This window comes from Condylura cristata, unplaced genomic scaffold, assembly GCF_000260355.1.
Source record: "Condylura cristata isolate star-nosed mole 26May11 unplaced genomic scaffold, ConCri1.0 scaffold00055, whole genome shotgun sequence".
Lineage (NCBI taxonomy): Eukaryota > Metazoa > Chordata > Mammalia > Eulipotyphla > Talpidae > Condylura > Condylura cristata.
Genome location: NW_004567156.1, coordinates 1,491,971 through 1,517,925, shown reverse-complemented (window position 1 = coordinate 1,517,925; position 25,955 = coordinate 1,491,971). Strand labels below are relative to the sequence as shown.

General features: G+C 55.8%; 1 protein-coding gene across 1 annotated transcript; it reads left to right on the top strand.

Annotated features, from left to right (window-relative positions):
• Window positions 1-1,369: 1,369 nt before the first annotated feature.
• Window positions 1,370-24,780, top strand: NOTCH4 (notch 4). Its single transcript, XM_004695168.2, has 31 exons — window positions 1,370-1,427; window positions 2,158-2,245; window positions 2,376-2,668; window positions 4,049-4,396; window positions 4,480-4,602; window positions 4,710-4,946; window positions 5,062-5,217; window positions 5,534-5,728; window positions 7,654-7,767; window positions 8,645-8,758; window positions 8,835-8,957; window positions 9,981-10,140; window positions 10,727-10,872; window positions 11,096-11,248; window positions 11,400-11,517; window positions 11,776-11,863; window positions 12,194-12,347; window positions 13,188-13,372; window positions 16,832-17,084; window positions 17,320-17,432; window positions 18,272-18,795; window positions 19,343-19,714; window positions 19,819-19,994; window positions 20,507-20,729; window positions 20,910-20,986; window positions 21,026-21,030; window positions 21,069-21,198; window positions 22,011-22,306; window positions 22,539-22,686; window positions 23,179-23,276; window positions 23,515-24,780. Exons 1-31 carry the CDS (start codon window positions 1,370-1,372, stop codon window positions 24,226-24,228), a joined length of 5,982 nt encoding a protein of 1,993 aa, XP_004695225.1. The 3' UTR covers window positions 24,229-24,780.
• The last annotated feature ends 1,175 nt before the right edge of the window (window positions 24,781-25,955 follow it).

Sequence of the window (25,955 nt, the reverse complement as noted above, 5' to 3'; positions counted from 1 at the left end):
TTGGTAAAGTTGTGATTTATATGAGTCAAAATAAAAGAAGAAGTATGGAGCTGGCAAAGTGTACCCACGAACAGGAAAAACACCTGGACCCCTTGGTGCCTCATTGGGTGCTGGGGCTGCTAACACCTCCCTTCCCCTCCTGGACACTCAGTCCTCTGTGCTGCTGAGGGAACTGCGGTTGCTGACCCCAAGCTGCCCTGGGGTGACTGCAGAAGGTAGGTGAGTCACAGCAATGAACCCCCGGCAGCCCCCAGGCATTGCAGCAAAGGGTGACGGTGGCGGAAGGGAGCAGAATTGTAGCGTCTCCGTGATAAACCTGATGCAAAATTTAGTGCAGACAGTGTTCATTTCTCCTTGGCTGTGGGACAGGAACTTTGTTGCCTCTTTGCAGCTGGACCATGAGAGACCCGTGGCGCAGGTGTGCGAAGCCAGACTCTTCTACCTGAGCAGAGGTTCTCGTGCCACTTGCTGAAATCACACAGGCCAGTCACAGCTGATCCTGCGACAATGGTCTGAGGAATAGAGCCTGGAGAGTTGAAATGAGGAATGAGGGACAAGGGACAGGGAAGGGACATCGTGACCACGTGACAAGACACTTGCGTCAGCAATGTATGATGTGGTCACAGGCAGAGCTGTCCCGAGGCCACCAAGGAGACAGTCACGTAGTCAGGTCAACGGCGGCCCAGGTGCCCCGAACTACAGTGTACGAGCTATGCACCTGCTAGTCAAGGGACGCCCTGCCGCGACTTGGAGAGAGCCAATGGGTCACGGCTGCCCATGAGTGGCCAGCTCATAGGAATCTGCACTTGACCTCCCCCCCAAAACCACCCCAGTATCTTGTCTATTCCCCAAAAAGGGAAAACTGAGTTCCTCACAAGGGTCAGAGTGGGGTTCAAAATTCCACTGCCAAGGTTAGCGGTTTCAACTTCACGCCAGTTGCAGATTCTGAGAGGAATCTGTCCTCACCTCACAAAATAACCATCCTCTCTCAGGAAGGAGACAGGGCATCTCTCACCCCCTCCCCCGTCTGAGGCACAGGAGACCTCACAACCCCTCTCTAGAAAGGAGGGACATGGAGAGGCAGCAGGACCCCCGGCTGGGCCCCTCCCTCCTCACACCTGCCTCCAGCCACACAGTCCTTCCCCACCTCCTCAGGGGTTGTCAGGGACAGAAGGCCCCTCCCTCGGCCCTCCAAGTTCCTCCCCCATCACTAGGGTGTCCAGGACATTGTGTGACTCAGGAAACAGCTCAGACTCGAGGCCTGGAACCCAGCAGGAGGAGGAAGGGCCCTGGAAGCAGAGGTGGCGGCGGCCTCAGGGAGGGTCCTGCCTGCAGAGCTGGGGGGCCTGGGCTGGGCAGGGGCACTGGGATGCAGCCCCCCTCACTGTCACTGCTGCTGCTGTGCTGCTCAGTCGTCAAGACCAGAGGTGAGGCGTGGGGGTGGGAGTGGGGCGGGCTTATCTCCCTTAGGATGATGAGGTTGGGGCAGAGTCCTGAACCCAAGCTTTGAGGCCACACTGGATGGAGCAGAGCTCACCCCCAGATGGGACCTGCCTGCAGGGGAGAAGACTCTTCCTGGAGCAGCACAGACAAGGCTCTGGGCCTGGTGCCAGGGGTGGATCTATGGGGCAGGGGGATAATAGGGTGCCCACCCCAGGGACAACCCGGTGGCCCTCAGCTAAGGGACAGGGGGCTCTTACAACCACATTAGGAGGGAAAGAAGGATCGGCCTGACCACCTGCCAGGGCAGGGAGATAGGCAGGAGCAAGACAAGGAGACGGGAGGTCAGGACCCCGGGTCCCCCTCCCAGCCCAGCTGTCCCCACCCTGGATGGCTGGAAGCTGGGCCCTTCCTGGAGGAAATCCCTTCCCGGTCTCAGCCATTCACCTCCCAGGAGCCCTCAGCCCCCCTCCTGATCCCTGTTGTCTTACTTCCAGGGATGCGGAATGGAGCCTGAGGCTGGACTTGGAGCCCAGAGAATAAACAGGAAAGGGGAAGCAGGATTAGTAGCTGAGAGGCCGGGATCTAGGCCGCTGGGCAAAGGGCCATAGAGGGACCAGGAACAGGGGTGTGAAGGAGATGGGTCCCCCTGGAGCACCCCAGGAGGAAAGGGGGACACAGGGCTCCCTAATCCCAGCTCCTGCTGTCCACACCCAGGGCTGCACTGTGGGAGCGGGAGCGCCCCAGGACCCTGCGCCAACGGAGGCACCTGCCTGAGCCAGTCTGGGGGGCCAGGCACCTGCCAGTGAGTGCCTGCTGGAGGGGGCCTGGAGACAGGGGAGCAGAGGAGGAGGGGGTAGGGGTGGAGCCCAGGAGGGAGGTAGAGAGAAGATGAGGGGGCGCTGATGGTTGTGTTCCTCCCGCACCCACCCTAGGTGCGCTCCCGGCTTCCTGGGTGAGACCTGCCAGTTTGCTGACCCCTGCCAGGGTGCCCAGCTCTGCCAGAATGGGGGCAGCTGCCGAACTCTGCTTCCCACCCTGCAGGACACCCCCAATACCCCCTCCCTCTCAGCCCCCAGCTTCTTCTGCAGCTGCCCCTCTGGCTTCACTGGCCAGAGGTGTCAGGCCCCGCTCAAGGGCCCCTGCGCTTCCTTCTGCTCCAGAATGGGCCGCTGCCACATCCAGGCCTCGGGCCTCCCAAAGTGCTCCTGCCTACCTGGATGGACAGGTAAGCATCAACGGAGAGGGCGCAGGGTGCAGGCAGATTCAGGGGGGCGGCTGGGGTGGGAAAGGTGGGCTGGAAACGAGAGACATGGGGCCCTTTGAGGACAGAGGCCATGGGAATCAAGCTGATGGTGGGGGACCTGTTTGCCCAAAACAGCTTCACCAGCTGGTGGTGCTGATTGCTAACAGGCCCAATGAATCCACAGTTGGTAAGGGGCTACTGCCATTGCGCCCTTAATTCGCTGCCCTGACCCTCCCCTGCCCCCCACCAGAAGCCAGGCTAATGCCTGGCACCAAGGCCCCTCCAGGACTCTGCTTCCTGAGCGTCTGAGTGGGGGTGCTCATAAAATCACCCAGAGAGGGTGCTGTGGGGGTTTGGGGGAGATAGGACTGGAGAGGGGAACGGAGCCCATCCAGGAGAAGGTGACCCTCCGGGCAAGAGAACAGGACAAGTGATGGGCAGGAGGTGGGCCCCGGGGAGGCAGCCTGAGAGGACCAAGGGCCCCAGCAGGGAGGAAGGGACTGGCCCCGGCAGCCAAGATCACGTGGGTAAGAAAGTGCGTGGAATGTGGGTGTCCCTCTTAGGGGTAAACTAGACATCAGGCTGGACTAAGCACAGCCGCCAGCTGGAAAGTCTGAAAACACCAGCACTTCAGTCCAGAGCATCTGATTTTGGGGGTCGAGGGCAGGCCCGGCGTGGAGACTTTAAACTGCCAGGGTAATTCCGAGGAAACCAAGCCTAGGCCCCATGTACAACACCAGCACATGGATGACAGGAGATGGTCAGGGACGATCCACCAGGCCTTGTGCTTCAGAGCAGGGCCCAGGGGGCCCAGTCCCCCGGCCAGCTGTGCCCAGCTGAAGAGTCACGTGTCTGCACGAGCTGTCTTGCTCTCAGGCATCCCCACTTCTCAAGGCGGTGAGAAGGGAGAGGGGTGCTGCGGGATGTGCTCCCTTAGCTCAGGACCTGCACCCGGGCACCGCCCCACCCCCACCCCAATGGGGTGCCAGGCTGGGAAGTGAGGTGTCACTACCCAATCACACTCCCCGGTAAAGGTCAGAAACTCAGGGTGAGCGGCCAGATGACACCCCGCCAAGACCCCTGAATGCAGAGAGGGGTGATCGCCACTCCCCACACGGGCCACCACGGAAGGGACCCTGTGTCCAGATCCTCCCGGATAGACACATGACCTCTTCAGCTTGGAAAATGCGGTCACTCCAGACAGAACCTGCCCAAGGGTTGGGGAAAGAAAGAAGGGGAGATGGAGCGGGGCAAGATGGTCTGGGAGGACAGACAGGAGGCCTGACGCTGAGCCCGTGAGAACCCGAGCGAGCGTGTCCGAGGGCAGAGTCTGAGCTAGACCCACTCTGTCCTCTGCCTCAGGTGAGCAGTGCCAGCTTCGGGACTTCTGCTCAGCCAACCCCTGCGTCAATGGAGGGGTGTGTCTGACCACGTACCCCCAGATCCAGTGCCGCTGCCCCCTGGGCTTCGAGGGCCATGCCTGCGAACACGACGTCAACGAGTGCTACCGGGACCCCAACGCCTGCCCCACGGGCACCACCTGCCATAACACCCTGGGGTCCTTCAAGTGTCTCTGCCCTGCTGGGCGGGAGGGTGCAGGCTGTGAGCTCCAGCCAGGAGAATGCCCCTCCAGGGGCTGCCTCAACGGGGGCACCTGCCAGCTGGCTCCAGAGAAGGGGTCCCCCTTTCACCGCTGCCTCTGTGCCCCAGGTAGGTCCTCCTGCAGCCCCCCTTCTGTGCAGGAGGGTGTCCCCTAGGTACCTTGACCCCCGCTGATCCCACGGCTCGGTCAGGTTTCACAGGCCTGGACTGTGAGGTGAACCCCAACGACTGTGTCGCACACCAGTGCCAGCACGGGGGCACCTGCCAGGATGGGCTGGGCACCTACACCTGCCTCTGCCCAGAGGCCTGGACAGGTGAGTTGTGGGGGCCACCAGCACCGCTAGCCCGCAGGGTCAGCTCCTGGCCTCCCCACTCAGAGGGCTCCCCGCTCAGTCCCTGTCCCATCCCTCCCCCCTTACAGGCCGGGATTGCTCTGAAGATGTGAACGAATGTGAGACTCAGGGTCCCCCTCGATGCAGGAATGGGGGTACCTGCCAGAACTCGGCTGGTGGCTTCCACTGCGTTTGTGTGAGCGGCTGGGGGGGCTCAGGCTGCGAGGAGAACCTGGACGACTGTGCGACGGCCACCTGTGCGGCAGGGGCCACCTGCATTGACCGCGTGGGCTCCTTCTCCTGCCTCTGCCCACCTGGCCGCACGGGTGCGGGCAGAGGGCCCAGGGAGGCGGGCGGGGGGTGGACTCGGTGAGGGAGAGGAGTGCCAGGCGGGCGGCGGGAGCCTCAGGGCCTCGGAGCCTCACGCCCGGCCCCCGGCAGGTCTCCTGTGCCACATGGAGGACAAGTGTCTGAGCCAGCCCTGCCACGGGGAAGCCCGCTGCAGCACCAACCCCCTGACGGGCGCCGCGCTCTGCCTGTGCCAGCCTGGCTACACGGGGCCCACCTGCCACCAGGACCTGGACGAGTGTCAGATGGGTGAGGCACCCCCACCTCAGGTGCCCTGGGGCCCCCAGACCCACACTGCGCTGCACCGAGGAACAGGCTACTTGGTTTCAGCAAACATAAACACCTCTGTGTCCTGAATGTGTCGGGTCTGGCGTCTCTTTCCCGCATGGTGCTCTCACCCGGCCGAGCCCTCCAGGCCTAGTTCATCCGGCCCCATGGCAGACGCAGGCCCTTTACCCAGTTTGGTCTCACTGACACCCGCAGGCCCCACTCCTCCCCCCGCGGCCTGGCCTCCCGGCCGCCCACCCCCAGCCCCCGGGGACGCCCAGCTCTTCTCTCTCCCCAGCCCAGCAAGGCCCCAGCCCCTGTGAACACGGGGGCTCCTGTCTCAACACCCCCGGCTCCTTTGACTGCCTCTGCCCCCCCGGCTACACGGGCTCCCGCTGCGAGGCCGACCACAACGAGTGCCTGTCCCAGCCCTGCCGCCCCGGCAGCACCTGCCTGGACCTGCTCGCCACCTTCCACTGCCTCTGCCCACCAGGTACCGGTGACTGGGGCCTTGGGTGGAAGAGACTGGGGGCTAACCCCAACCCCACAAGGCGTCACCTCTCCGGGGCACGGAGTCTCAGGCTAGAGGGGTCAGTTACCAAAAATACTTCTCTCCCCACCCCCAGATGAAAACGTTGGGAAACCCGAGGGCCCACAAGGGCTGTCGCAGATGGTTGTGAGGTTGTGCATGCTCGGTTCTGGGGTGACGGGCGAGCGGTCATGGCACGGTCATTGCAGACGCCCCCCCTCCCCGGGCCACTGTACCCAGAGGCCCAACCAGGGGAGCAGGGCAGCAACTAGTAAACTTGTCGTGCCGCAGTCTCTGCGCGCGTCAACCCAGGCTGCTCCTGCTAACCGCAGAAACTCGCTGGTAGCCTCCGCGGTAATTTATGGGAAACAACTCCCCAGCAAGAGAGTGACGCAGCCAGAATTAGGGAGCCGAATGAAGCCAGCAAAAGAGTGGTTTACCGTGTGTCAGAGCCGTCCACGCATCTCCCATGCACTGCCAATGACCTGTGTGAGTGAGGCGCAGACATGTGGAGGTGTGAAGCCACACTCCCCGAAAGTATATATATACATATGTCAGTGGGCGGTAAATCAGTCACCTGAGGGGAAGTAAATACGCTAAAGGCTCAGCATTGTCACCAAGCCCATGTTTTTAAAGATTTGTTTATTTATGCATCCAGAACTGGTGTACAGGCCAGAGGTGCAGGGGGTAGGAGGATTCACCAGAGACAGAGTGGGGAGCTGAACAGGCCGACTGGCGAAGTACACTGCTGAGGGGAGCAGCGGGCGGGCCAGGAGAGGTTTGCCGCACCATGTGGGTCGGCTCTGGGGCGGGGATCAAACTTGTGCTACAGTGGCTACGATAGCTTCAACTTATCCCATTGTGTCACCAGGGAGGCCCTTGGTTATTTTTCTAATGATTTGTTTATGCATGCAAGAACTGGGGTATAGACCAGAGGTGCTAGGGGTGAGAGAATTCACCCCAAACAGTGGGGAGCAGAACAGGCAGATGTATTGAAATACACTGCTGAGGGGAGCAGTGGGCAAGACAGGCGAGGCCTGCTGAGCCTTGTGGGTCCGTTCCTTGGCAGGAATCGAACTCGTGCTGGAGCTGCTACAGCTAGCTTCATAGTGCTGCGCTTTAACCTGTTGCGCCACCAGGTAGGGCCCACCGTGCCCATTTATAAATGAAGAAACTAAGGCAGAGGGAGTTTAAGTGACTTGTCCGGGATTCACACCCCAGGCATCGAGGCCTTTACCATGACACCTTCCTAATCTGAGCTGCATCAAAGGAAAAATGCTAAGAAAACTGTCTAGTTATCCAGGACCATCACAGAGTTCTAGGAGTTTCTGAGGCAGGCTCCCCAGCAAGAAAAGGGAGGCAGCCAATGTCTGCAGTCTGATCCAGCTTCAGTTCTGGGTGAGACAGTGATAATGAGGACGAGCCAAAGAAATAGGACAAATATGAGAGCACACAGCTTCCCAAATGCCCGGTTCCCCCCGATCCTGGCCATCCGGGAGGGAGGCCTGTGCAGACCAAACCAGAGGAATGAATCCCCTCCAAGTAGATGCCCATTTGTATGGTCTGTCCCTTGAAGACCCCCATGTGGGTCAGTCCCGTGGGTGAGCCCCACCTTCTGTGCAACGAGGAAGACCCCAAAAGGCACTTCCTTGTAGCACTACACCCTCACTTAGAAGCAGACAGCCTGACTCTGAGCTTTCACACCTGAAGGGGGCAGAGTCGCACAGCTAAGCAGCTTGGCCTGCGTTTTCAGTCCAGCCACACAGAACAGACTGGTAGGGGGGTACCGGGCAGGTAAGGAGCAGGACAGGCTCAAAGCCAGGCCAGTGGACAGAGGGCCAGGCGGCCAAGGCAGGCTGGCCTTACCCCGCCGCTCCCCCGCGTCCCAGGCCTAGAAGGGCGGCTCTGCGAAGTGGAGACAGACGATTGCGCCTCCACTCCGTGCCTGAACCAGGCTGACTGCCGAGACCTGCTGAACGGCTTCCTGTGCGTCTGCCCGCCCGGTGGGTGCAGATTCCAGTCCGGCCCCCAGCCCAGGGCCTCTGAGCTCTACCAGTCAGGCCCATACCACCCGAGCCGGCCGCGTGAAACTCTCCCTAGCCTGACCAAGGAGACCCAGCTGCTGCTTCTCTGCTCTCCAAACTCGCGTCTGTTACGTTTCTCAAATCTTCTCTTGTTCACGTGCCCACCCCCATCTCTGTGCTGCCAAACCACCCAAACGTCCCCAGCCCTCCTGCAGAGTCCTTTGGCCACTCTCAGCATGTCCGGGTCCGGCCCGTATGGACACTGCTCATGGGGTGCAGGGGAAGCTGCCTCAGGCCTCTTTTCCAGTTTCTCTGACACCCCCTGGTTCTGCTCCAGTAGTAACTGATGCTTCTGAACATTTGTTCGGGAAGAGGCTCTGTGTCTTTGGGCCTTATCTCTTTTATCCTCAGTGGGGCCACGAAGCAGGTCCCATCATAACTCCACTTTTACAGAGATGGGACCTGGGGCCCGCTTTACTCCACTTTACAGAGACTGGAACTGGGGCCTGGAGAGGCTGAGTGACTTGCTCTAAGTCACACAGCTAGCGGGTGGTTGAGCCTCACCTCCTCCGTGTCACCTCCCATCATTCACCAGCCTCATTCCCGTGCTTTTATATTGCAAAACCCCAACCAGGCCACCTGAAGCCAGATTTTCTCCACTGCAATTTGGAGCAATGTTAGTTCTATATCTGAGAAGATTTAAATATCAAGTTAACTTTAACTTCTCATTTGCATCCATGAAATCACACCTGTCAGACTCAAGCATTTGGGACAAACTCCCTAAAAAGTCAAGGGAAAGTTAAAAGGAAAAATGATGACCTTCACCCTGCCCCCCCACCTGCTCCCTGCCCCTCAGGATTCACGGGGTCCCGCTGTGAGGAGGACGTGGACGAGTGCAGCAGCTCGCCCTGCGCCAATGGGGGGCAGTGCCAGGACCAGCCTGGGTCCTTCCTCTGCGAGTGTCTCCCAGGTAAGCTGGAGCTCGGAGGCAGGAGAGTGGGCAAGGGGCAACTTGGTGCAGGTCCCTGAGCCTCGCTGTGCTGCAGGCTTCCAAGGCCCTCGCTGTCAGGCGGAGGTGGACGAGTGCCTGAGCGGCCCGTGCCCCGAGGGAGCCAGCTGCCTCGATCTCCCCGGAGCTTTCTTTTGCCTCTGCCCCTCCGGCTTTACAGGTCAGCAGGGGGTGCATTGAAGGGAGTGGGGGCACCTTGGGGTGGGGCAGAAGTCATTGGTGGGTGTTTAAGGGTGGGGAGCAAAATGAGAATGCAGCCCCTTTAAAGACATTCAGTGCATCATAGCAGGAGTATGACGGACCAGGCGAGAAAATAATAATAATAATGAAGAGCTATATAGCAGAGACATTTTATTGGGGTGGAGTGGGGAATGGGATCAAAAACAGTGGGGGGAGGGAAGTGCACTGGACTATGGTGATGGCACATGGGTGATTTGGTGATGGGAAACCCATGGGGATTACAACTGAGATGGGAAAAGGCACAAAATGATGTAAAATAAACTATTATATTATTAAAAAAAAAAAAAACATTCAGTGCAAAACCCACACAACCACAGCCAGGGAGACAAGGGTGGATGTTAGCCAGAACGGAAGTCAGGCCCAGCGTGACAGGGCAGCGGGGGCTCGGGAGCCAAGGAAAGCCATTCGTGTGTTTATTTAGCAAGTGGTAACCAAGTGTCTGCTATGCCAGGCGTGGAAGCAAGTGAGAGAGCTGCTAGCCATAAGTGGCTTCAATCTACTGCAGAGACCACTAAGTCCCTTGTTGATTCTGGTGCAGGCAGGGTTCTGAGAGAGGGCACAAAGGCCTGCAAGCCTGAGTAAAGATGAGAGGCTTCCCGGAGGAGGTGACAGCTGAGTGCACTTGCAGATTGAGTAGGAGTTTGTCAGAATAGAATGACAGTGTGATTTGGCTGCAGAAAGCCACAGGTGCAAAGGCAGGGGAAGGAAAAGTACACCCCATTTAAGGAACTATGGGACATCCATTATGGTGCAACAGAGAAAGGATGAGAAACACAGCAGTTACAGGAAAGTCATGTGATGCAGGATGCCATGTGTTATTCTGGGTATCCTGAGGCAATGGCAGCTGCTGAAGGACAGGCTGGGGGGTGGGGGGACACCAAGCCACGCCCCCATTAGGACATGGAGGGTCTCAGCTTCCTCTCTGACTCATCTCCCCACCCAGGTGATCTCTGTGAGGTTCCCCTGTGTACCCCCAACCTGTGCCAGCCCAGGCAGAGATGCCAGACTCGGGAGGACGAAGCACCCTGCCTCTGCCCTGACGGAAGCCGGGGCTGTGCCCCCGCGGAGGACAGCTGCACCTGCCACCATGGGCACTGCCTCGGGTATGTCTGCAGGCCTCCTGGCTTGCACCCCACCCTTCCCGGTGGGACCTCCCCTCTAGGGCTGGAGAGCAGCCATCAGGGGATGGGCTGTGGGACATGACCAATGGACAGAGGGAGGAAATGGCAGAGCTCTGAGGACACAGCCAGTGGAGGGAGAACACGAGGGAGCCGGAGCAGAAAGAAGGGCACTAGTGAAGGACACTAATCCCAGGACCAACCCACCTGTCAGTGGACAGATGTTAGGAGCCACTCTACGTGTGGATTCTGTTCCAGGCACAAGGAACTTGAGAACAGTGTCTGCTTTCATGGGGCTTCCACTCTAATGAGGAAAGGCAGACAAGTTATAAAAGGAATACAGAAGGATAGATCTTTGTAGCTGTGTATTAGATATATTGTACACATAGAGAAAGAGCATGAGCAAGGTGGGGGGGGGGGACAGAGAGACAAAGCTGGGGCCACAGTCACTGAGAAAAGAGGCCAGAGTCTCAGGATCAAAAAATAAAGGGTGGGGGGAAGAGGTCATAGGGGTGTGGTCAGAGGGGAAAAGAGAAAACCAAGAAACCCTCCTCTTTCTCTTTGTGAGCAGCTCTTCATGTGTGTGTGACATGGGTTGGACAGGACCAGAGTGTGAGGCAGAGCTGGGAGGCTGCATCTCCACGCCCTGTGCCCATGGGGGGACCTGCCACCCCCAGCCCTCTGGCTATAACTGCAGCTGCCTCACAGGCTACACAGGTGAGGCCCTCCCTAAACCACAGCACCCTGGGCTGGTCACCCTGCCAGTCAAGGGCAAGGTGGTAAAAACTTGTCCCGGGGCTCCGTCACTACCCAGAAAAACTGAGCACAGGCTGCAGGGGATGCAGAGGACACAGGTGAAGGACTCAGGTGAAGAGAACAATGGGGGTGGGGAGAAGCGAGAAAAGAATTTCCCTTCTCATTCACCCCCCATTTCCCTCAGGGCCCACCTGTGATGAAGAGGTGACAGCTTGTCACTCGGGGCCCTGTCTCAATGGTGGCTCCTGCAGCCCCAGCCCCGGGGGCTACTCCTGCACTTGCCCACCCAGCCACACTGGAGCCCGCTGCCAGACCAGCACTGACCACTGTGCCTCAGGTGAGGGCCCGAGGGGCTGGGCCACATTTCAACATATTTAACAGGACCCAGGGAGCTGCTCCTTTGGTGGGGTGGCAGAAGGAGTATGACCTGTGACTGCCAGGCCAGGTTACAGGCTCGGAACCCAATTCTCACAGACCCCTCTCTCCAGCACCGTGCCTCAACGGGGGTACCTGTGTGAACAGGCCGGGCACCTTCTCCTGCCTCTGCGCCACAGGCTTCCAGGGCCCGAGGTGTGAGGGAAGGGTCCGTCCCAGCTGTGCAGACAGGTGAGCAAGGTGCACAGACCCCTGGAGGGAAGGGGGAGGACAAGAAGGAGGGAGGGACCCCCTCAGCTGTCCCAACCTCCTCTCCCTCTCCTCCCAGGCTCCTCCTGGCCACCTCCCACCCTCAGCCCACAGCCTCTCTCTCTCTCACTCCTTCCCTTCTGGTTCCCACCCCCCAGTGGCTACCTCCCCCATCACCCACCCCCTCCCCCTTGTTTCCCAGACCCTCCCCGTACTGTGCCCTGTCTCTGTCTTGTCCAGACCTTGTAGGAACAGGGCGACCTGTCAGGATGGCCCTCAGGGTCCCCGCTGCCTCTGCCCCCCTGGCTACACAGGAAGCATCTGCCAGGTGAGGGAAGGAGCAGGTTGCTAAGGGAGCAAGGGGTCCAGGCCATGTGAGATGGTCTTGGGTACTACAAGGGGGCAAGCAGGACAGCTTGGGGGTGATTTCCCCTAAGTTTTCAAAATCTAGGGATTGAAGTCTAGCTTGAGAAGTTTAAAAGTGGAAAAGATTTCTGACCCCAGAGGCTGTCCCGGGACGTGGTATGAAGGGAAATGAGGGAGGGACGCCTGCTCCCAGACACTCAGGAGTTTCAAAGGCGAAAGAGTCTAGAGCGCTGATATGTCAGGGCCTGGCAAGCTGACATGCTGTTCTGCCAATGCTTCCTCCCTACGCCAGACTCTGCTGGACCTATGTGCCCAGAAGCCCTGTCCCCACCATGCCCACTGCCTCCAGGCTGGGCCCTCCTTCCGGTGCCTGTGTGTCCAGGGATGGACAGGGCCTCTCTGCAACGTGCCGCTGTCCACCTGCCAGAAAGCTGCCCTGAGCCAAGGTACTGACCTGAGGACCGATTGGGAAGCAGATCAAGGGAAAAGGGTGTCTGTCCTGCTCTACCCACCATCTCCGGGCATCCACATTGGGCCAAAACAATCACAACTTAAAGCAACACAGACCAACCAGTCATTGATTCTACAGCTTAACACCACAGCAGCCGAACACAGCCCCAGCGCCACATTCAAAACACACACCATCAGTCCACTCAACAGGACTCCAGCTTAGCACAACCAGCAGGGACAGGACTGGGTGGGGAGCAGCTCTGCATTGCTCTCACATCGAACCAACTGCACTCAGCACTTCTCACCACACCCCACTCACTCTGATGATCCGCCAACCCCCTGTAAAAGAATAGCCCCATTCTTCTAACAAGGTTGCTTGAGATGAACTCAGGAAAGACCACGGTGGGGCAGCGGGATGGTCCCTGGGACTCAGCGAGAGAATCAGAGGCCACAAAACTCTGGACAGGCTGAGGCCACTGTAAGATTCAGGCACCTGCTCCTTCCGTGTGCGTATGTTTGGCTGGTGCCTGAACCTGACAGCCACATGCCCCCACCTGAAGTTCTCTTCATCCTTTCTTGCTTGAGACATGTTTTAATACAAGAACGCATTGCTTACAATGCTCTGATAAGCTTAAAAGAGCACCTCACGCCATCTGGCAGAACAGGCAGAGGAGGAACTTGATTGTTCCTCTTCAGCGTCGGTAGGTGCTGGCTCCTCTAGCTCCGAGAGGCCTCCACCTCGCCGGGGAATGTCAGCGGCCCCACAGCCTCTCCGCTCAGCTGAGCACCCTCCACCCCACTCAGCTTTACTGACCCCTGTGGGTCTCTCTCCCCAGGCACGGAAGTGTCTTCCCTGTGCCAGAACGGAGGCCTCTGCGTGGACAGCGTCCCCTCCTATGTCTGCCGCTGCCCGCCAGGGTTCCGGGGCAGCGTGTGCCAGGACAGGGTGAACCCCTGCGAATCCAGGCCCTGCCAGCCTGGGGCCACTTGCCTGGCCCAGCCCACTGGTTACCTCTGCCAGGTGAGCAGTCTGGTGGAGGAGGGGGAGGCCAGGGTGGGCTGGATGTGGAGCCTGTAATCATAGACGGGGGCAAGAAATCCACTTCCCTTTCCTTTACACATCCACCAAGCACCAAGTCACACCATTTCCCTGCTAAACTCTTCCCCCCTGTGTCCTTGCCCCTCCGCCCTTCATGCCATGGCCTAGACCTGGCCTTGCTGTATCCGCCTGACACACAGGCTCCAAACAACTGCCCCTGCTGCCACACTGTCCTCCTTAGGCTCTTTTTTTTTTTTATGTATGCATATAAGAACTGGGGTACAGGCCAGAGAGATGGGGCATAAGAGGATTCACCAGAGACAGAGTAGGGAGCAGAACAGGTGGGTCTACTGAGAAGCACTACTCAGGGAAGCAACAGGCGAGACAGGAAAGGTCTGGTGGGCCATGTGGGTCAGCTCCCTGGTGAGGGATCGGACTGGGGCTTCAATAACTGTGGATAGCTTCATAGTGCTGAGACTTAACCCCTTGTGTAGCCAGGGAGGCCCATCCTTAAGCTGTCTTTACTGCACCACCATGGTGCTCTAGTGAAGAAAAAACATAATTATTTTTTATTGAAATAGCATTGCATTGTAATACCGCATGTAATACAGGAATGTGTGTATTCATTGAAAATCAACATGTAAATATACCGCATTAAATCCACACCTACATCAAATTCTATCCTTCACCATACAATTGTCCCCTATGACCAGATTTACCCACTCCCCCCCTTCTCCTTTTCCTTCTAACCAGTCTGAAAGTTTGTTGCTGTTTTACTTAGTTCACTGTTTTTCTCTGTGTAGTGCATATGATGTAGAAAGTGAAGCTGACACGTCACTCTACTTATAACTTAGCCCTCTGTGCTGGCCACCTCGCTCAGAGTGAAGCCCCCTGCACGGCGCAGCCTGCCAGCCTCTCCCTGCCCTACTCTCCTACTCTGCTCCAGCAACACAAAACCAAATGCTGCTGGCTTCCCCAGTCCCCAAGCGGGCTCTGCCTCTCAGCCTGCACCTGCTGGTGCCTCTGCCTGCAAAGGCCTTTCTCTCCCTCTTTGGGGGGGGGTGCCCAGGAGGCACCTTTCTCGAAATGTGGCCCCAACATCTCTCCAGGTGGGTTAGGGCTCTTCTAGGTGATTCAGGTGAGGGGTGGGGTGAGGTGCAGTGGGAAAAGTAAAGCCAGGATTCTACCCCAAGCAAGCTGACCCCTAAAAACCTAAACTCTGAAGAGAAGACACCAGACAGATCCCCTAGCCAACCCCATTCCTTAACTTTTTATTTTTTAACTTTTTTTTTTAAGAATTATTTATGCATACAGAACTGGGATACAAGCCAGAGGTGCAGGGGTGGTGAGAGGCTTCACCAGAGCCTGAGTGGGGAGCAGAACAGGCCAACTGATGAAATACACTGCTGAGGGGAGCAGCAGGCAGGTCAGGAGAGGTCTGCTACACCATGTGTGTCACTTCTGGGGCAGGGATCGAACTCATGCCGAAGTGGCTGTGCTTTAACAGCTGTGCCACCAGGGAGGGCCCTGTTTTTTAACTTTTTATTGTAAATATTTTTAAACATAAGCAAAAGCAGTGTATCGGTTAGTATTGAACCCCTGTGCCCCAATTATTCCTATTTACTTCTGTTTTCATGAAATTCCCTCCTCCAGAGGTTTTCAGAACACTTCCCTTTTCTGTTTCTTCTGTCCTTCTGTCCTCAGATTCTTTGGGAATCCTTTTTTCTCCATCTTTCTGAAAACTCCCTGGTCTGGCATGCTCTCCTTGCAAGACCTTGTCAACAATCCTTCTCTCACCAGAATATGAAGCAACTAGAAAATGGTCTGGGGCATGGGTCACAGTCACAGACCTGCACTGGGTCCCTGTTCTGCCGCCTACTAGCTGTGTGACTTGTGCAAGTCACTTCATCTTCCAAGGAATCTATTTCCCTTTCTGTAAAGTTAAAAATCAAACAAGGGGAGCCATCTAGAGGGTTGTTGGGAGGGTTTTATGAGATTGGGTATATAAATCAGGCAATAAACACTCTCTCCCTCCCTGATATCCGGGAACTTCATGGAAGCAGGGATGAGCTCTAAGGGTCTTCGTATTCCCAGTGCCCAACTGGGTATACGGTACCTGGCACTGCTTAATGAACAAATTAATAAAAGTATGGCAGAGTTCGGTGCTTGCATCATGGGGAGGTGTCGGAGACCAGCTCCAACTTTTGAGGTGTCTGGAGGCAGGACAGGCAGGACCCTAAGATGGGAAGGCGTCAGCGTGCAGAGATTCCAAGAAGGGGATAGGGAGTGAGGAAGACACAGGAGTCGGAGTTGGGTGCAAATCTTCCTGCTCATCTTTTTGCAGGTCTTTATTTATACTGTTTAGCAAGATTTAGTTACAATAATGCCTCAGGTAAGTTAATAAGAAATCGACATAAAAGTTTCAAAGGAAGAGGGGAACAATGCATCTTTTTCCTTCTACTTTATGGCACACTATACTATACATCTTTGTGATAGCTTTCATGTGATAGCTTTCATGTATACGGATGTTTAACTGTGACTTTAAAGGACCAGGGTCTGGGAAAGGATGAGCTGTTAGCAAAGGATTTAAGAGTCCTAGGGAAGGTATAAATTGTGTTAGCATAGTCGTCGGTGATAGCCTAAAGAGAAGCTAATGGTTAACTTAAGGTTAGCAGAGAGTAGCTAGTATTTGTTTTAGGAAGAGGTTAAATAAGATTAGCAGAGAGTAGTTAGTGATAGTTTTAGGAAAAGAGTAAATTAAGAAGAAGTTACATAGTTGTGCATTAAGCAAAACCTGTGTTGATAATGTTAGGAAATTGTCCATGGGTCCTTATGCCCTGAGAGTTATCTTAAGAATCACTTTTTGTCAAAAGACCAAAGAAGTTTTCCAGGAGTCTTGATGCTCTGGGGTCTTATCTCTCCAGGAGCTTGCCTTTGTCTTCAGTCAAAGGAATTTCCTGCCCAGGAGCAGCTCAGCTTGTACTTTGCCCAGGCCAGGTAGCCAATTTAGAGCTAAGGGAAGCCAGTTACAAACTGATGTTGCTACAATATTTTTTGATATTATGATTATACAAAAAAAGAGGTCATAACATAAGTTAGCAGTGGAAATTCTGATATTTCAGAGCTTTTCCCGAGCTATCCGGAATCTGTCAGACGATAGCCGTTGCATAGCTTGTGTCAGGGAGGTTTTACAAAAATTAGAAGTTTAAGCATTATTTGTCATAGCAACTGCTTGAGACTGAAGAAACATATTTGAGAACAATTGCATATGAGGTGAGCATACTAGAGGGCATATTTGTGAGCAATTGCGTGTGAGGTAGAACAGAGCTAGGAGGTTAGTTAAGCAACACACTGAGTAATGCTTTGCGCTGGATGGTATGGGCTGGGCAGAGTGCTGGGCTGGGTTTGTTGACTGGCTCCCTTTGGCCCTCTTTGCCTCAGTGTGCCCCAGGCTACCGTGGACAGAACTGCTCAAAGGAACACGATGCATGTCAGTCCCAGCCCTGTCATAACCAAGGGACCTGCACCCCCAAGCCTGGAGGCTTCCACTGCACCTGTCCCCCAGGCTTTGTGGGCCTGCGCTGTGAGGGGGACGTGGATGAGTGTCTGGACCAGCCCTGCCACCCCACAGGCACCGCAGCCTGCCACTCCCTGGCCAATGCCTTCTACTGCCAGTGTCGCCCTGGATATACAGGTGAGGGCTGGATGCAGGCGTAAGAATCTGTGGCACAGCTGAGCAGAATGGAGAGCCAGGTGATTTCCACCTATGAGAAGCATCGTCGTTGGGCCATCCTCCTGCCCCATGCCCTGGCCCAGAAAAATCGCCCAGGATCCCTTTGCCTATACAGCTAGTGTTGGGACTCCCGGAAATGAGCCAGGAAGGAGGTGGTGGCTGAGGTATGTGACATCTGGCCCCACCCCCACCTCAGGCCAGTGGTGTGAAGTGGAGATAGACCCCTGCCAGAGCCAGCCCTGCGCCCATGGAGGGTCTTGTGAGGCCACAGCAGGACCACCCCCGGGTTTCATCTGCCTCTGCCCCCCGGTGAGTGACGGCAAAGCTGCCTTCTCTGTTGCCCCAAACACTGATGTGAGGTGAGAAGGCCCAATTGGGGCCTAGAGTGGAGCCCAGGGGAGCACTGGAGTGGGAACGACTGAAGAAAGCCACCCCCTGTTCTCAGTGGAAAGTGGCTCTCAGAAGCAGTCAGGGCAAAGTAGGCGCAGGTGGCTGCGTGAACGGAATCTTCAGAAACCAAGGGCTGCCTGAGGGAAGGCCCCAGGTCAAGCGAGGCGACCTTGGACAAGGTCCTGTGTGTGTGTGTGTGTGTGTGTGTTTATAGGTATCAGGTACATGTAACTGAGTTTGTCCCAAACCTCAGTTCATGATACACTAACATCACTGCTTCCTGCATGACCTTTTCTTGTTCTTACAACACTCATGAACTTCACCCAACAATTACAATGTTAACAACAGTTTACACATACTTATGTACTCCTTTATGTTATTCTCTTTTCCTTTTTGTTATTCAAAGGAAGAGAAAGTATCTAATCCTACCTCCCAGGATTAAGATAATAACATACCATTAGATCAGTTTATATTACCCCATTAACTATTTAATCTTTCCAGACTTGCATCATGAGGCTACAATTCATCCAAGTTATTGCACACAGCAGTGACTCATCCATTTTCACTCCTATGTAATATGCCATTGTGTGAAATTAAAATGGGACATGATTTCAACATCCATTTGATGAATTTGATGTGTTCAAAGTCCCTTCCAGATGTAAGAATCTGGGCCCCTATGAATTATCTGAACTCAGTTTGCTTGAAGGGGAACAGGATGAAAAATGTAAAGCTCTTCCCCAAATCTCTCCTCTCCACAGGGTTTTGAAGGCCCCACCTGCAGTCACAGAGCCCCCTCCTGCGGCCTCCATCACTGCCACCACGGTGGCCTGTGTCTGCCCTCCCCAAAGCCTGGCTTCCCACCCCGCTGTGCCTGCCTCAATGGCTACGGGGGCCCTGACTGCCTGACCCCGCCAGCTCCCCAGGGCTGCGGCCCTCCCTCTCCCTGCCTATACAATGGCAGCTGCTCAGAGATCCAGGGGCTGGGGGGCCCAGGTTTTCGATGCTCCTGCCCCCCAAACTCTCCAGGACCCAGGTGTCAGAAGCCTGGAGCCAAGGGGTGTGAGGGCAGAGGTGGAGATGGGACCTGTGATGCTGGATGCAGCGGCCCAGGAGGAAACTGGGATGGAGGGGACTGCTCCCTGGGGGTCCCAGACCCCTGGAAAGGGTGCCCCTCCCAAGCTCGGTGTTGGCTTCTCTTCCGGGATGGCCAGTGCCACCCTCAATGTGACTCCGAAGAGTGCCTGTTTGATGGCTACGACTGTGAGACTCCTGCAGCCTGCACGTGAGCCTGTAATCCCGAGGGAGGGAGGGGGAGGCTGGGGAGGGCATGAAGGGGGAGACTAAGGGTGATGGGGGAGGTTAATGAGGGCAAGTGGAAGGACACAGATGCATGCATTTGAGTTAGTGTAACCTCAAGGTCCAGGGACTTTCCATTGCTAAGTGAGGACAGAAGATGCTAGACTCCAACCCCCGGGGGATAAAAGGCACAAACTAACTCTCTGGTCATTTGAGAGTTGTGGGATTTCTGGCCTCAAGCCTCTAAGTCTTGTTACCATAATGTCTCTCCCCCAGCACCCAGCATCCCTGAGGAAAAAAGTACCTGGTCTCCCCTTCGGAGACAGGGGAGCTTGGGAAGGCAGGGAGAGGGCAGTCTCAGGAACAAGAGTGTCAGTCGACATTAGGGCGTCTGGACGTCTGTCTGCTCACTGCCCTAGAGCTGCCTGGCTTAGCAAGCAGCACCCTGGAGCCAGAATACCAGGAGTCCTCTGAGTGAAAAGAGGAGTCAGGCATGTGTGGAGGTCCTGAGTCACCCTCTCCTCACCCCACAGTCCTGCTTATGACCAGTACTGCCAGGACCACTTCCACAATGGACACTGTGAGAAAGGCTGCAACACGGCAGAATGTGGCTGGGATGGGGGTGACTGCAGGCCCCAAGACGGCAATGCAGAGTGGGAGCCCTCCCTGGCCCTGCTGGTGGTGCTGAGCTCCCCAGGCCTGGACCAGCAGCTGCTTGCCCTGGCCCGGGCGCTGTCCCTGACTCTGAGGGTGGGGCTCTGGGTGAGGAAGGACAGTGACGGCAGGGACATGGTCTACCCCTATCCTGGGACCCAAGCCGAAGAGGAGTTAGGAGGAACCCCAGATCGCTTCCTGCAGGAGAGAGCAGCCCCGCAGGGCAAGGAGACAGACTCCCTCAGCACTGGGTAAGAAGTCTGGGGAAAGAGGGGGGCCACACACTACTTTTTGATCAGAGGTAGGGAAGGGAGCCTGGACCAACACAGGGGATTCTGAGGTGCCTCCCCTATAGGTTTGTGGTGGTGATGGGTGTGGATTTGTCTCGCTGTGGCCCTGACCATCCTGCATCCCGCTGTCCCTGGGACTCTGGGCTCCTGCTCCGTTTCCTTGCTGCGATGGCTGCAGTGGGGGCCCTGGAGCCCCTACTGCCAGGACCCCTCCTGGCTGCCCACCCTCGTGCAGGCACTGGTAGGTGACCCCATCATTTCCCAACTTTGCTCCCAGGCCAGCTTTCAAGCCCAAGACCAACAATGGAGGTGAAATGAAACAGGGTCACTGTGATGCAAAATTCTATGTGAGGCTTTACCCTCCCTAGCCCTTCTCATGGCCCACTTGCTCTGCAATCTCTTATTCTCCTAAATCCTTTACCCTGACCTCTCACAGACTCCCAGAGGGCTTGGAGTCTGATCTATCCGCTACACTGAGAGTACGCAGTTACCTCTGCATCAAAAAGTTCTTGGTACCTGCAAAAGTATGTCTTCATGGTCCTTACTCAGTGCCAGGCCTTGCTGTAGTCACTTTACAGTATTAACCCATTTGGTCCTCCCAACCACCCCACAAAGTAGATACTATCATAATTGTCATTTTACAGATGAGGCAGTGGAGGCAAGGAGAGGTTACTGCATTTGCTCAAAGGTGCCACAGTAGTGCCCAGCCTCACCAGGAATGGCTTTTTCCTGTGACTGTCTCTCTCTCACCAGAGCCCCCCAACAACCAGCTGCCCTGGCCTGTGTTGTGCTCACCAATAGCCGGGGTGCTTCTCCTGGCCCTTGGGGCTCTTCTCGTCCTCCAGCTCATTCGGCGGCGGCCCCGCAGAGAGCATGGGGCCCTCTGGCTGCCCCCCGGGTTTACTAGACGGCCTCGGACACAGTCAGTCCCGCGCCGACGCCGGCCCCCTCTGGGTGAGGACAGCATTCGCCTCAAGTGAGTGGGGAAGAAATGGGGCCCAGGAAGGGGGATCTTTCTGTGACAATATGATCAGAAGCAATGTGACGCTATTGCAGAAGGCTCAGATAGGGAGGGTGGAAAAAGGATGCTGGAAACCTTGGGGAGCCCAGAAGAGGATCACCCTATGTAACATCTATATACCCACTCCCTTTCAAGAACACTGAAATCAGAGGCAGAAGCTGATGAGGATGGAGTTGTGATATGCTCAGGCCCTGAGGAAGGAGAGGAGGTGGGTCCGATGAAATCACTGGGTCAAGATGGAGGGGTTGAAGGACAAGTCTCTCGCTTTCACTGACCCTTGCTCTGATCTCCAAGGTGGATGAGAGGGCCTCACCCTCCAAGTGCCAGCTCTGGTCTCTGAGTGGTGATTGCCAGGAGCTCCCCCAAGCAATCATGCTGACTCCTCCCCAAGAAACTGAAGTGGACGTGGACTCCTGTGGACCTGGTATGTGAGTCAACCCAGACCAGGAAAATGCACACACCCTTTTAGAATCAGAATGTCTTCTGATAACAGGACAGGGGAAACGAATGTTAAAGTCTTTGTCTGAGACAGTGATTCTCAAAGTGTGGACCCTAAACCAAAAAAAAATCAGCATTACCAGGGAAACTGTTAGTAACACAAACTCCCAGGTACCACTCCAGAGGCACAGGATTCAGAAATTCAGAAATTCAGATGTTTATTTATGCATACAAGAATTGAGGTATAGTCTAGAGGTATAGACTATAGAGGTATATATGCATACAAGAATTGAGGTATAGTCTAGGGAGTGGGGTGGTGAGAGGATTTACTAGAGAGTTGGAGAGCAGAACAGGCAGATCTACTGAAACACACTGCTAAGGGGAGCAGCAGGCAGACAGGAGAGGTCTGCTGGGCCACGTGGGTCAGCTCCCTGGCTGGGAATCTCATGCTTCAGTGGCTGCCAATAGTCAGTGCTGAGACTAAAGCCCTTGTATCACCAGGGAGGCCCTGGAATCTGAGTTTTAAGAAGCCCTCCAGTGAATATGATCCAGACTCAAGTTTGAAACCACTGCCCTACAATGTCAGAAAATTAGGCTCCTTTCACAGACAGGGAAACTAAAGTCCAGAGAAAAACAGAGAAGTGACAAAAAACAGAGAAGTGACACTCAAAACTCAAGAGCTAGAATTGGGCTTCCAGACACTTCAGGCTGTGATTCTCCCTAAGCCTCCCTGTTTTCACCATCTCAGTAGTTATGTCCTTTGTCTTGTCTCCCATTCTTCATGTCTCCCACCCACAGATGGGGTGACACCCCTGATGTCAGCAGTCTGCTGTGGGGGAGTAGAGTCCAGGACCTTCCAGGGAGCATGGTTAGGAGGCCTGGAGCCCTGGGAACCCCTGCTAGGTGGAGGGGCCTGTCCCCAGGCTCACACCATGGGCACTGGGGAGACCCCCCTGCACCTGGCAGCCAGGTTCTCTAGGCCAACTGCTGCCCGCCGCCTCCTTGAGGCTGGAGCCAACCCCAACCAGCCTGACAGAGCAGGACGCACCCCTCTTCATACTGCTGTAGCTGCTGATGCTCGGGAGGTCTGCCAGGTCAGAACACACTGAGGTGGCTAAGAGGGGGCCAACCCACAAGAAAAGCCGGGGAAAGGCATCCCCTGGGGCTTGATAAAAAGGAAGGTAATGTGAGATTGGGGGCTGAAAGGGAAACAGGAACTGATACTGCAATAGACTGGGAGGTGGTTAAATGGGAAGGACCTGAGCTAGCAGTCCAGGATATACCATTGGATATACCATTGGTTCCATTGGTATCTCTGGCCCCCAGCTCCTACTTCGAAGCAGACAAACTGCAGTGAATGCACGGACAGAAGATGGGACCACAGCCCTGATGTTAGCCGCCAGGCTGGCAGTGGAGGACCTGGTTGAAGAACTGATTGCTGCCCAAGCTGATGTGGGAGCCCGAGATAAATGGGGTATGGGTCTGAGAAGGTCGGTGATGTGCGGTAGAGAAGTTCAGCTCAAGGGGCACAAAATGCAAAATAAAAAGGAGGGGGGGCAGCAGCTGTAGCAACTAGAGGCTGGGGCATTCTCTCCCACGCTGATGTCAGGGTGGTAAATCCACAGTCCAGCGGCAGTAAGGAGCCCGTACACACACAAGCTACCCTGGTCCACTGGTAGAGGACAGGAGTGTCTGTGAGAAGGGGGAAGGAGGGGTCCTGTGGGTAGAGGTGGTCTCCCGGTCCCACCGACCCCAGAACAATGCCCCATTGTCCGGCCCGCGCGCCGATGACGTCACCGGGGGTACCGCTTCCTGCCAGCCCGCAGTCACTCGGGGCCACGCTTCCGCCTTTGTGGGACCCGGCGGCCCCGAATAGCTCTTCCCCCAAGGCCAGACTCCGTGGGAAACAGGAACCTAGACGTCTGGCCCCCTGCCTCGGGGTAACAACCTCTCACGTCACCCCTAGGAAAAACCGCACTGCATTGGGCCGCAGCCGTGAACAATGCCCGGGCCGCGCATTCCCTCCTCCAGGCCGGAGCTGATAAGGACGCCCAAGACAGCAGGGTCAGACCGGGTAGCGGGCTCCACTCTCCCGCCCCCCCCCCCCCCCAACACACACCCACACACACCCACACACACCCACTTTCTGAACTAATCGCGCGGGAGTCCCAGATGGAAAGCGCGGGAACCCCACAAAATTGGCGGGGGGCGGGGCAGCGGGCAAGTGGGTGGAGCTATGAAATGCCAACTCTTTGTTCGTGACCTTCCCTGACCTCACCCCCGTGTGTGTCCTCCCGCACAGGAGCAGACGCCGCTATTCCTCGCAGCCCGAGAAGGGGCGGTGGAGGTAGCCCAGCTGCTGCTGGGGCTGGGGGCGGCCCGAGGACTCCGGGACCAGACCGGGTTGGCGCCCGCCGACATCGCCCGCCAGCGAAACCACTGGGATCTGCTGACGCTACTGGAAGGGGCGGGGCCGCCGGAGGCACGTCACAAAGCCACGCCGGGCGGAGGAGCCTGCCTGTGCCCGCGCGCTCGTTCGGCGTCGGAGAGCGTGCCCCCATCGCGGGGCGGGGCTTTGCCGCGCGGCCGGACACTGTCCAGCGGAGCCGGCTCGCGTGGGGGCGGAGCCCGCCTGCGAGCGCCGACTTTGTCTGTAGACTTGGCCGCGCGGGGGGGCGGGGCCTATTCCCACGGCCTCAGCCTATCGAAAGGAAGGACAGGAGGAGGCCCGCCCCCGCACGGCCCTAAGTTTTCAGCGTGCATGCGCGGGCCACGGCTCGGCCCGGGCAAAGTGCGAGGGAAATCCGGGCTCGCGGCCGGGAGTGGAGGTGCTGCTTCAGCTGATGACTTGCCTGACGATTGGGCTGCCCTGGGAGCCTGTGGTCCCGCCTCCAACACCCCGATCCCGCTTCCTTGCCTGACTCCGTCCCCGGAGCGGGGCTCTCCTCAAGTTGCCTGGGGTTCCCCAGCCCGCCAAGTAATAACCTTCAGTGCGGGAAGCGATGGACAGAAGTAGAAGGCTGCACGGCAGGGAGGGGTTCATAAACAAATACCCGTTAAGTGACAGGCAACGTGGAAAATCTACAGATTTTAAGGTCCTAGAGCTCCAAAAGTGAAGGGTTATGAGTTTAGTGTCCCACCTAAAAGGAATGAAGCACCAGAACCACTGTCGTCTACCACGTGGAGAAGGGGCACCCTGTGAAGAGGGTTTAGAATGCTGGCATGAAATGAGTCCAGCCCTTCTCCCAGAAAATGATGAGCCACAGAAAGGGTCGAGTGGAGTAGGGGAAGAGATAAGATGTACAACGTTCTTTATTTACATGGTTCCCAAAAGAGCCTCTTAGCACCCATCAATCACCCCTACCACTTAAAAATGGTTAGCGTATTTATTGAGTACCTACTATGTGCCAGGCACTGTGCAGGTGCTGAAGAGTGGGCCAAAGTCCACTCCAGCTGATGACTCCTTGCATTCTCCCACGCCCCACTCCCAAAGAAACCACTGCAGGGATGAAGCACCATTCTTACAGTCCGCTTAACTATTTAAGAAGCCCGTCTTTGTCAGGCTATAATAAAGCTGATTTGAAGTATTACTTTTTTTTTTTTTAAGATTTTTTTACTTATTCATACAGAACTAGGGTACAGGCCAGAGATGCGGAGGGTGAGAGGATTCACTAGGGACAGAGTGGGGAGCAGAACAGGCAGATCGACGAAGGACACTGCTGAGGGGACCAGCAGGCGGGTCAGGAGAGGTCTGCGACGCCATGTGGATCTCCTCCAGGGCAGGCGGGGATTGAACTCATGTGGAAGTGGCTTATGCTTCTTAGTGCAGTGCTTTAACCCGCTGAGCCACCAGGGAAGGCCTGAAGTATTACTTTAAAAAAATTTTTTTTTGTTAAGTGGAATGGGAGAAAATATGGAGAGTGTTTCTGGAATTTTGTGTTTTTTTTTTTTTTAAAGATTTATTTATTTATTCGTACAGAACTGGGGTATAGGCCAGAGATGCGGAGGGTGAGAGGATTCACCAGAGACAGAGTGGGGAGCAGAACAGGCAGATCGATGAAGTACACTGCTGAGGGGAGCAGCGGGTGGGTCAGGAGAGGTCTGCCGCGCCATGTGGTCGCCTCCGGGGCAGGCGGGAGTCGAACTCATGCGGAGGTGGCTTTAGTTTCTCAGTGCAGTGCTTTAACCCGCTGCGCCAACAGGGAGGGCCTGGAATTTTGTGTTTTTAAGTTCAACATTTTGGCCACAGCTTTGAATATAGTTTAAGAGCAAGTGTAAATAGATTTTGGGGGCCCATTTAGGATTCAGGGTATTACCTGAAAACAAGAGTATTAGCCAGGAGGAAAACACACAAACACACACACACACACACTAGATCATGCATAACCTTTGTCCTGTTCCAAAGGCATTTGTTATGGCCACTTAGATTTCTAATGCCTCAAATGAGGTAAAGAGAGCATCTCAAACTTCATTTTTCAGCAAAGTGGTTACACCTCTTTCATGGTGATGTCTTTGAGACTTGGTGACAAGAGGTATTTTAAAAGCTAGTAACTATTTTTGAGTATTACGAGCCAAGTGCTTAATCACATTTACAATCATGTCAACTCTATAAAAGTAGGTGCTCTTCAAGTTGTAGTTTACTTCCAGAAACTGAGGCAGTTTATTTGCCCTAGACTGCAAAGCATTATGTGACAGAACCAGATCTCTTCATCATGTCTTGCTCCAGGTTACTCAGCTGTAAAC